The sequence below is a fragment of the Manduca sexta genome, chromosome 18, assembly GCF_014839805.1.
Source record: "Manduca sexta isolate Smith_Timp_Sample1 chromosome 18, JHU_Msex_v1.0, whole genome shotgun sequence".
Lineage (NCBI taxonomy): Eukaryota > Metazoa > Arthropoda > Insecta > Lepidoptera > Sphingidae > Manduca > Manduca sexta.
The window spans coordinates 7985950-7998457 of record NC_051132.1 but is presented as its reverse complement, the minus strand read 5'-3'; the positions used below and the strand labels follow the sequence as shown (position 1 = coordinate 7998457).

The 12508-nt window shown below is 35.3% G+C and overlaps 1 protein-coding gene across 1 annotated transcript in view; it reads left to right on the top strand.

Moving 5' to 3' along the window:
- The window catches only part of LOC115448051 (octopamine receptor beta-3R), a 140551-nt gene extending 129508 nt beyond the window's left edge, over positions 1-11043 (top strand). The window contains exons 2-4 of the mRNA XM_037439923.1: positions 873-1979; positions 6604-6715; positions 8239-11043. Coding sequence (XP_037295820.1) covers positions 873-1979; positions 6604-6715; positions 8239-8455 — 1436 coding nt within the window. The 3' untranslated portion in view covers positions 8456-11043. The remainder of the gene's footprint in view (positions 1-872; positions 1980-6603; positions 6716-8238) is intronic.
- The last annotated feature ends 1465 nt before the right edge of the window (positions 11044-12508 follow it).

The following is a 12508-nucleotide window of genomic DNA, read 5'->3' as shown; positions in this document are numbered from 1 at the left end:
TAAGTCCCTTAGATAGACAGCATCTAAATAGATCCTAAATAATTGAACGTTTGTCATTGACGTCTTTAAAGATAGACATTTTTCGGCTGAAATGTTTTATTCGAGAAACAAAGAGATTGTTGGAGATTTGTCGCTGTCGTTTTTATTGTATTTTTCTGATTAATGTGTCTGCGAATGTTTTTGAAAGAAATTTTTTTTGGTGTCTTAAATTTGTATTCTTACATTTCTTATTGTTGATTAATGTGCATGATTTATTATCCAATTACCATAACATAATTACTTAAAACACATTAGCTTTTTATGTTTCGTTCGTTTATTTTGCCCACCACCATCGCTAAGTTATGTAATCTTATAAAATATACACAAATCAAGCAACATAAATAGTTGAATAGTATGAACGGAATTAAAAAGATAGAGTTGTATATTAGTACTAAAAGCTGGATTTTATTATTCTACCTTTGATAAAATTTCTACTGCCTTTCAGACCTTGTTTATTAAAATCTTCCAGTTTTTGCTCCAATTCACCTTAAACCTGCTTAATTCTACTATCGAAACTTCTTAATGCGAAGAATTTGTATCTTTACGACAAAAGTTAACAAGGCTCAGAGCTGTAAAATATTTTATGTCTTGAATTTACTTGCTCAAATGGAATATCTACTCAAAGATACTAAAACACACGAACATAATAAAGACATATTACGAAATGAGAATCTTAACCTATATCACCGCTGCAGTGTTGCTAATTCTTAGCTCTACAAACTTTAGTAAGAACCAATTATTGCTTAACACGGTACGACCCAAATTTCTCAGAGTTATAGTAATTAAGCCAAAAGTCTTATAGGATAAATAATTTCATTGAATTTCCTTTGCAGATGGCAGTTTTCGGAGCGAGGTAGAAGCGCGCGGGCGCGGTACGGAGCCAGCGTTTCTCCACGAGCTGCACTCAACGCTGGCACCGCCTGCCGCGCCCGACCACCACTGGCAGCACACCATTATCCTCATCCTCAAAGGCTTGGTCTTCACAACAATCATTCTCGGCGCATTATTCGGCAACGCGCTCGTCATTATCTCAGTCCACCGGCACAGAAAGCTTCGGGTACTCACCAATTACTACGTGGTCAGCCTCGCCGTTGCTGATATGCTTGTGGCACTCTGTGCGATGACCTTCAACGCTAGTGCTGAAATGACTGACGCCTGGCTCTTCGGCCCTTTAGTCTGTGATATCTTCAATTCTCTTGACGTCTACTTCTCAAGCGCTTCTATACTTCACCTTTGCTGCATATCAGTTGACAGATACTACGCTATAGTACGACCATTGGAGTATCCAGTAACAATGACACATAAAACAGTATGTTTCATGCTAGCCAATGTCTGGTTGTGGCCCGCTTTCATCAGTTTCGTGCCGATTTTTATGGGATGGTATACGACGGAGCAACATCGACAATACAGGAAAGAAAATCCTGACGTGTGCATCTTTAAAGTCAATATAGTTTATGCAATCGTGTCATCAAGCGTTTCGTTCTGGATACCGAGTATCGTCATGATATCAATGTACTGCAGGATATTTCGTGAAGCTATTCGACAAAGGGAAGCTCTGACCAGGACTTCTTCGAACATTCTTTTAAATTCTGTCCATATGAAGCACACGTCACACTCGGCGCATCATTCACATTACCTCCACCCGGACAGAAGGCCGTCCGACATCAGTCCAAATTACAGCACGTTCACAGAAGTTGGGCCCGAAGAAACAGAGTTTGGTGAAGTTGTGATGGCTTTAGGAGATATTTGTCCCAGTAAAGAAGCCAGTCCAAGAAAGTCGGTGAACGTGAGTTGTGACACAGCCAGTTCTGGATATTGTTCTGGAGGTTCCAATAAAAGGTCTTCGAGTGGGCAGCCGCCTCCAGGGTGGAGACCTAGTTGCTCATCAGCTGTGGCTACTAGGGATTTAGCAAAGGCTGCCACGGAGCTAAATACACAAGGTGAGTACTATCTTTTTATTTATTCCATGGACTTAAAGACCAGTCCACTCAATACAAGATTTTTAGAATCAAAAATATTTGGCGTGGTGGACTAAATAGTTTTGACTCCTAAACTTAATTTTATATTAATTACAACTTTATTTTACTTTAGTATTTATCAAAATTGAAAAAAATCTTATCACAGAAAGTAGATAAAATCAATAATAAAACATAATTGAATAAATTAATAGGTCCATAATACATAATATTCTGAGAATAACGCCAGCAAAATAAAAATAAAGGTTGAAAATGGGTTAATAATAAGTTTGTGCAAATTTACAAAGCGCGTTTACATCCGCACGAGGAAATCAAATATTACTTAATCATCGTGTTTACTTATCGGCAATTTACATTATTGTTCCTATTGTATGTTGATTAATTCATACAGAATTGTTTATGTTACCTGTGTGTCATCATTTGGATTTACACAAGCAATTACATTATTTTGAATAAACGTTTCATTTTTTATGTCAGTTATATGAAGTCCATATTTAGCAACCGGAGTAAATAAGTTTAGTGACCACGAAACTCGTATCTTATCGTAGTAGCCTGTAATGTCCCAATGTTGGGCAATGGCCTCCCCTAGATCCTTCCATGAATCACGATCCCTCGCTATAATGAACCAGTTATTTCTAAATGAATCCAGTTCGTCCCGCCATCTCTTCTTTGGTCTGCCTCGACGCCTACGAGCAGTATCAGGGCTCCACATGGTAGCAATCCTAGCCCAATATTCGTCAGACATACGAAACTCATTTAAAATATATAAATTAAACTCCTCGTTATGTTCCAGTTATACTATACCACACATCAAATAGGAAATGTACACGGCGCGTAAACTAATAAATTAGAGACTACGGTCGTGTTAGGCGTGTCAGATGTGAACTAGACATTCCCTAACTTCATAACACGAATTTGACAGTTACCTGACAAGGAGAGGCCGTTATATGGGAAAGTCAGGGGTTTTGGGAGCGATCGATTTCAAGAGGAAGCGTAAGAGAAATGTTATCATTGTCTCTCGTATCATGAAGGAAGTTTATTAGTATAAAAAAATGTACTTTACGATTATCACCAAATGTCCATTTGAAATATCATAATCAAGTAAGGTTGCGTTCTGTGATTATTGATGATCGATTTTTTAGCTGTCTTGTATGTTACTATAAACTCCAGTGAAAATTATAAGGTATTTGAAAAAATAATATAAGGAGGAAGTAAATGATACGAATAAAATTTTAATTTTACCCGAACCGGTTCAAACTTTTAGTAATGTAAGTTTAGGAACACATGCCGCCGTGTAATTTTTAGGAAAAAAAATGCTTTAAAAAGTTATTTTATATCTTTAGACTGAAGATTTATAACTTATAGAGTTCCGCTGTCTTTTATTAAGACAAGAAATAGTACAAATTACAAATAGATGCTATCTCATGGACACTCACGAAATCGATCTAAAAACCGTCGAAACACATTACTCAATGAACATTTACTTCATACAGACGTACAGACGAGCTAACTCAATTACAAGGGTTCGCATTACAGACTGACTTCCATAATAGCTTGGCGGAATTCATCACACGAACCTTGCGTAAGTGATTGCTTCAACAGTAATAGCAATTGGAAATGTTAAATATTTCATGATAATTTTCTTGCGGTTTCCCCTGTATTTACTCAAATCTTAGTAAGTATAATAGATTGGTGACAAGGTAATGTGACAGTATAATATTATCAGCCCTGTATTATCTACTTGCCCACTGCTGAGCACGGGCCTCTTCTACTACTGAGAGGGATTAGGCCTTAGTTCACCACGCTGGCCTAGTGCGTATTGATAGACTTCACACACCTTCGAAATTCCTATAGAGAACTTCTCAGATGTGCAGGTTTTCACACGATGTTTTCCTTCACCGTTAAAGCGAGCTATAAATTCAAAAGAATACACACATGATTTTAATTTTAAACCAATATAACCGTTCCACTTATCCACCAAGTGATGGTAGCAATAAACATTGTTTGCTTAACGTATCTTATGAACACTAAACAAAAACTCTTGCTGGAAAGGGAAGGTTTTGGCTTAAATCTTAAGTCATTTTATTTAAGTTTATAGTCGATTATAGCACGCAACAAAATTCAAGTTCCAAGGTCACATATAATAGCCCAACTTTTACTAAGTTACATAAACTTAGAAGGCATAAATCTAAAGTAACGGCATGTAACCTAAAAATAAACGGCCCTAACGAATGTTTACACTACGAAGTAATTTTAACTTATACAAGTAACATTAACTTAATCAGATTCTAAGTTAATTGCTTAAGGCTTGTTACGGAACACGGCTGTTTGTAGGCGGATGTTAAGGTAGTGTTTGAAGGTGGCTTTTCAGAGTTGAATGTTTCATATTTTATATGTAAGGACTTATTTCGGGTAATAGTTTTTTTTTTATTTTGTAGAGAAGGCAAACGGACTTCTCTAGTAAAGAAAAAAAATACTTTAAACATATAAAACTGATTGTGTCAATTACACTTTACGATCATTCTGCAAATATTTTTCATAATAATTATTTTCATTTTTATCCAAACAATAATTAATGTTGCTCTAAACAAGACTCCATCAATATCTATATATATAAAAGAAAGTGGTATTAGTTACACTATTTATAACTTAAGAACGGATGAAGCGATTTGGCTGAAAATTGGTGGAGAGGTAGCTTAGTACCAGGAGACGGACATAGGATACTTTTTATCCCGTTCCCACGGGAACGGGACGTGTACATAAGATGTGGTATAAGAAAGCAAAATTTGGTATGGAGATAGTATAAGACCCTGGAAAAGTTATAGGCTACTATTCCGGGAAAATATATAGTAGGACTTTTATCCCGGGAAACTCCTTCACGCGAGCTAAGCCGCGAGCAAAAGCTAGTATATAATATAAATAGATCAGTCACTAGACGTCAATTTAATCAAATAAAGTCAAGCGGATACCAGATTAAGCGTCAGACATTAATTTCAAGAGGCGCGCCAACTCACGAAGTAAATTGCGCTCGTATATCATTTTTATGAAGATGCTACAAAAAGATGAAAACTCATAAAGACAAGCCTAAAGAGGGGACTAAAGAACTCATTTAACCACCTATTTATAGCTCAGTAGGTATAGTGACTCCAGAAAAAAGTCATTTTGTAGCTTTTCGTGTGTAAATTTTAATATTTTGTATCTACATCATTGTAACTGGAATAAAATAAACTGAGGTGTACTCCAACATTTCGTGCCTACGCAAACATCACTTCACGTGAACTCTGTTAACAGATTAAGTTCCGAGTAATCAACAAATCACATTGGACCAGCGCAGTGGGCTCCGGTCCAAATCCTATAACAAATTGGCCGGCAGTGGACTGTTTATTAACTAGAAAAACTACCTAAGATGATTATAGTTACGTATAATCTATATATATAAAAATAAATCCCTATTTCCCTTGGTCACGTCATCACGCGTGAACGGCTGGGCCGATTTCACAATTTTTTTTTTGTTGTGTTTGTTATTGTCAGGAGAAGGTTCTTATGAAAGAAATTCAAAAAATGCGCAGGAAATTAGAAAATTTAAGAAAACTTAATTTTACAACAACATTAATTTTACATAACTGTTAGTGGTTTGAAATAACTGTCAGCGATTGACAGAATGCGCGCGTGCATACATAGTTAAGACAGGACAACGTCTGTCGGGTCAGCTAGTATGTAAATAAATGTACTTGGCTGGATGGGGCTTTTGGTACATCTAACCTACCCCCGAAATAGGCAAAAGCTGTACCGTTTATTAGGTAGAAAATGGCTTGGCTGTGAGCTTTGCATTGCACAAGTTCATGGGCGGCGAGGACCGCTTACCATTAGGCGGTCCGCTTCCTCGTTTACTTACTTACGAAAATTAAAATATATATAATGTGCTTCGCTTCTCAAATCAACTCTCGCGTATTGACTTAATATTGTAGAGATGGTATAAGTGGCGCACAAACTTGCGCACTGTAATATATCCTGCGTTCCTGGCTAATCTCTGTTGAGATTGGCCGCCGTGGCCGAAATTGGGCTGTGAGGGATTCAATCATTCACCCTGTAATTAAGTATAAAGCTGGGGATTTTTCAATATGCAAAGAAAAATTACCCGTACCTATTGATAAATGGAACAATTTATAACGTGTGCTCACATCAGGTGCGTCGATACGCGCGGCGGGGAAGTCTCGGAGAGCGAAATAGAAGGCCGTGCGCACGCTCGGCATCATTGTCGCCGCGTTCCTATTATGTTGGCTGCCTTTCTTTTGGCTAATAATCTCCCATAATCTCATATAGAGATTTTTCAATATGCATACAAAAATTACCTATACCTTTTGATAAATGGAACAATTTATAACGTGTGCTCGCATCAGGTGCGTCTATACGCGCGGTGGGAAAGTTTCGGAGATCGAAATAGAAGGCCGTGCGCACACTCGGCATCATTGTCGCCGCGTTCCTATTATGTTTGCTAATAAACTCCCGTAATCAGACATAAAGATTTTTCAACTTGCAAAGGAATTACTCCCCAAATGTATCAATTTGTAATGTCTTTTTGTAACAGGTGCGTCGATACGCGCGGCGGGGAAGTCTTGGAGGGCGGAACATAAGGCCGCGCGCACGCTCGGCATCATCGTCGGCGCGTTTTTATTGTGTTGGCTGCCGTTTTTTCTTTGGTAAGTTTTTTTTTTTTTAATGACGACTATTTTGTAGTTATCGTACTAATAAATTATTTACATGTGGCATATTATTGATTTTAATGTTTATAAATTGTAAATTAGTTAGATAATCTTAGAAAATAGATTTTTTTTTGTTTTGTTCGTAATTCTTAAACCAAATGAAACTTTTATTTTGATAACTTACACAGATATAGATTTAAAGTCTGTTGATAATTATTTATTCAATGCTAAACCGTTCTTACTATGTACTAATATGTTGTTATACAGGCAGTAAGACTTTAGTTATTAACTGCTTTATATAATCTTAGAAAATGCGGGAAACGTCGACTATTATACTATAAAATGAAAAGTTTAAACCTAGGATCGTATCGGTAGCACTAGGAATCACTAAAATCTGGAGATAAATAAAGGCTTTAAGCTTATTATAACATAGTTAAATAATGATACATACATACAAATTCAACATAAATACATTAAACGAATACATTCAAATTGAATAATAGAATAATGTATATAAGAGGCCCAAAATATCTGGTACTTATAACAAAATACACAAAGTTTTGTACTACTATCAAAAAAAGCGGTAAAGTTAATGCTCTGACTAAAACTACTTTATAATTCGTAACATACCACTAATTTTACTGTGCGCCTAAAACCGAATAAATAATTTAGCATGACAACAATAAATCAACGTTTTGCTGACAAATTGATACATTTATCATTCAAGTATTATAAAGTTGGACAGCATTTCGATGGCAATTTATCAGAATTAGTTTTATCAACTCATATTCAATCTTAATGTGTTTCAAAGCTTTCAAAATCGCTTAATAATCCAATAAACCTGAAATAGGGTTTAAATGGATTATAACCGGGCCTGTAGTATAATTGCGAATTGAGGGCGATAAATACTGAACAACTTTGGCCATCAGTTTCATGAAATTTCTCTTGGATAGCTCGCGTAGTGTTCAACTTACTGTTATAAATTAGATTAGGAGCAAAAATTTTCATTGATGACGACCTTTGAAGGTTTTAATGAATTAGGACTGTGCTATACTGCCGTGCTAAGGTCAAAAACGGTATCTCAAAAAAATCTAAATTTTGATTTTTATGTCGTCAGATAGCTTGAAGAAATACCAATCCTATGAACTTATCTCAATAACGGTATCTAATTTAGAACTTGTTAAAAAAAAACCTTCAAAGAGTTCCTCTATCTCAGTTTTACATAAAAAACTATAAAACTTTATTTACAAAACTTCGATTATCTCGAAATAAGGTTACCCTGACATACCGCATTTGCGCTTAGCACGGCAGTATATGCGACCCAAAATAAACCTAACTGGTCACTCTGCATTTATTTTTACACGTTAGTAAACTAGTACGGTCAGCGTATATCATCGATAATATTGTTATTTTATTGACCTAGCATAACACTAAACATTGTCTGTAGGGTTGCCAGATAAACAAAACAATTTTTTTTTTCTTTTGAGAATGTAAAAATACTAATTCAAGATTTATTCCAGGTATGTAACAACAAATGTGTGTGGCGAGCCATGTGAAACACCGGCAGTTGTCGTCGGCGTTTTGTTTTGGATAGGTTACTTCAACTCGGCGTTAAACCCGCTCATATACGCGTATTTTAACCGCGACTTTAGAGATGCGTTTAAAAACACGCTCATGTGTGCGCTGCCTTGCTGCTTCAGCTGTTGGAAGGACACAGGAACGGCGCAGTTCGTGTAGTGATGGCGGACGCGCGACTAAAAATCGCAGGAACATTTAATGTGATAGTCGCGAGTGGAAAGTTTGCGTCAATATACGCACAGAAGAGTTGTTTTTTGTACTTCTATACATTATTTCTGCGTTTATTATTATCAAAGTGACATTATAAACATGAAAGATTGTATAAAAAATATTTTAAAAATATAACCATAACAAAAACAACACTGTGAGTCAAGACTCACGAATTATATTTCTTCTTCTTATGATTTAAATGTTAGGTAGCGTTATTATTTTTGTAGTCCATTATTTTGTTAGTATGAAATAGAATTATCACTTAAAAATTTAATGTTCTCTTTAGGTGCTTTCGAAACAATATTTCCATATTTCAGATCAAATAAAATCAACATTCCAATATCAGAAAAAGGATAATATTACTGTGTACTATTAGTTAAAATCTTCTATACAGTATCGATATTTAGCATTGCTTACGACAATCAATCGTACCGCGTTTGTATGAATAATAGCAGGTAGTTTGAAAGTAAACATATTGATAGATGTCATAATAAGATTCCCACTTCATACAAAATTATTTATTTGGAAAAGTGAAAGTGTATGTGAAAATTTCTCACGTAAGAAAAATTAATCAAGTTTAATGCTTAAAAGAGACTGGTGTAACTGTTAATCATAAGAACTCTAAATATTATTTGTACGCAAAAATTAACGTCGTATTGGTGTTTCACAACTTGACGGTTGTAATTTCTTTATAAGAAACCTTCTATCGTTAAGTTTTATATTATTTATCGCCGCTTGCGCGATTGCGACTTTCCATGACGCTTCGAACTGCGTTTAGTCGCCGCCGCTTAGTAGCAAGTCTGTTATATACACTCTAGATACAATACGTTATAGAGTTCTATAATTTGTAATATAGCAATATATGTATATTTATAAGCTTCAATAAGGCTATATAATAATTGCTCAAGTGTACGTGAGTGAGTTTTGTTTACGACGGCAATAAACATCGCTTAGTGTTAATTAGTATAAGCTTATTAGCAGTAGTGCGTCAATGTAATTTGGATTTTGGACTTTATTAAAATGACATAAGTCCGAAAATCATTATTCTATCACTCTCACTTCACATAGCTGCCGCTAAATCTTATAGCTCTAAATTCCAATGGTCTTACTGGCCAATGGAAAATCAGTCTTAAGGAAAAATACAGTTAGTAACACATTCGCTTAATTACGAATTCGTCTCAAAAGATAATGAAATTGGAAAGCCATGTACATTGTAGCGCAAAAAAAAAGCGCAATTACCTAGATTATGAAATCTAGCTTCAAATTCAGTCTTCAATTTGGACTCAACTACCAATATTATCCGATAAAATTTTGCAATCGATATGAAAAAGCACATCCTAAAACTGTGCCAAATTTCAAATGAATGTTTTCAATATTTGCTTTATTTCTCCAATATTTTTTACTCTTCATTTTTGCACTACTGCTGAATATGCCACTAGACATTATATTTAAAGTTATAAGGCACATCATTATAAGTGATAAAAGTAAAATCTAAGTACATGCTACTATTGTTCGACAACTAATATATCAGCAGGTAAGTATATTTAAAGTAAAATATAATATTTATTTATATTCAAAATTAACAGGGAAGAATGCATTAAGAATAATGAGGATATTGCCATCACAAAGCGATTATAGTAACAGTAGGGACTTGCTCGAATCTTATGTTTGTATGCGGCTGAATGTTAAATTAATTTATATAAAAACCAACCCTATTTTTGATCCGACGAGGGATGAGTCATTCTGGTGCCTTCAATTATCACATCCAGTATATCTATCTATTAAAACAGAATAGTCTTCAGGCGATCGTCGAGAGGCGAAGTCTTTCTTTAGTCCTTATGACGCCACGCAGTCGCTATCATTTTGTTGCCGGAAACACTACACTAATATGAAACTTATAGGTGTTTCAGCAACTTTAGCAACTGTTGGTTTCAAGTAATTTCTCGCCTAGAAGTATTCATCGCTGTGCATAGTCTATAATAAATTTGGATTCCTCCGTGTAGTGGCCACTTAATCCTTACTTAATTTGGCAAAACGAGTAGCTTTATTTATTCCCAAAATAAAAATAAGCACAATCCGTCTAACACAATGACAATATAAAATAATTCCAACTCTTAAATGTTAATTTTCGTTTATTTCAAGCGCCATTTACCAATAATCAATCACTTCGAAACATTCGCATTAGATCGTCGACGCGTGTAGACCTCACGCATAACTTACGAAGGCAATAACGCGCTAAATTTAAAAATAAACATCGATTTTTAAGTATAATGGCTTTAAGTTACTACAATATATTTATATACTTGAATGGAATATTTATGTTCATACATAGCAGTGGGAGGGAGAAATCATTCATATTTAGATTGATTTCTTCCGTCAACGTAAATAATAAATTTTAAAGATTTAACAAACGATATTCTTATTTAAATTATAATCATTCCCTCGAAGTATTAATAAATTATTTGAACGCATCGATGCCACGTTTTATAAAATGTACTAGTTTCTCTCGTTCCCCATAGCAAATAGGACAAAACAAATCTGTGCTATAAATCCATCCCTTCCATTCCACTCTAGGCTAACGCGCCAATACGTCAGTACAATCCACGCACTGCCGCTCGAGCAACTGGCGCGTGAAACGGAACGTAACGCCCCGTCTGATGGACTGGCTGATTTTGAGGAACAGCATTAAATATTTTCTGTAGAACCATATTTCAATATAGCGATATGAAACCATTTTAAATACGATTATGCAATTAGGCACCGAGTGGAAACATTTAGTTACACCAACATATTATTGCCATTTCTCAATCGCATCCAAATAAGTTATATTGTTGGGACAGTAAATTATAATCAATATTATTATCAGTTCATATAAATTTCCGATATTTCATCTATCATTATTCATTACCTAATAAAACAAAAAAAGAATTATTAACATGTTGTCATGTCATCTAGATTCTGCATTAATTCTTTTGCATAATATTACAAAACTGTCTTCATATTTACAGGATTAAAATTAAAGAAAACTAATCCGGAATGCCTTTTAAACGAAATACTGCCCCGAGTAAATCCAATCCATTCGAAAAATCATCCAACCATTACCAAGTTTACGGATGTCGTGGTAATACCAAATATAAATTCAATGACTCAACATATCGACCATGTCAGCTGCTAGCTTCTGTGTGAACGTAATTTCTGAGAAACAGTGGTGCATTGCGCGCCTTGACAAAGCTGCACTAAGCGACTCATAATGAAAATATGCATCGTCATTGTTGAGTGGAACATTAGATAACGTATCTTCGTCAGATTGTAATAGACTTTATTACCGTATAGAAACTGAATCAAGCGGGATGGTGATATTTAGTTTTCCTGCTGTATAGTGAGAGATCGGAGGCTGGGAAGGAGTAGGCAGAGGCAAAACTTGTGCACCCACTTTCCGCTATACGTATTCTGTCGTGTGATGTGATTCGACTATATATTGCACAATATCCTGACTGGTATTGTGCCCGATTAAATTACAATAATTTTGCTCTTATTACGTGAGCTAACATAGTAGGTGAAAAGTAGATGTGTCTCTGCCTACCCTTGAATATCAAAAAAAACTTTATATGTAAATACTCCAGTATAAAAACCGTCTATATTGTATAACAAAAGACTAAACCTTGGCTTTGAATAAGTAGACACACGTCCTCAACATTCGACCTCGCAAACGTTATTAGGAAACCTCTAACCCCATACACTCTCCGTAAGGTTAATGGATGTCGAAAGATAATATAGGCATTCCACTTACTGGAACAGAAATGTACTATTATTACATTTACAAAATGTTCCACTTTCGTGGTTTCTATATGTTCCATAATATACGCGCAAAGCATGTTTCATTAATTCACGAATTGTGCTCGATATGACCATAGGTTTACTCTCTATCACATGTGACGGAATACACATAGCGAAAAGTTGGAGCAAAAGCTCCGCCTTTGTCTACAATTTCAGGATAAAAGG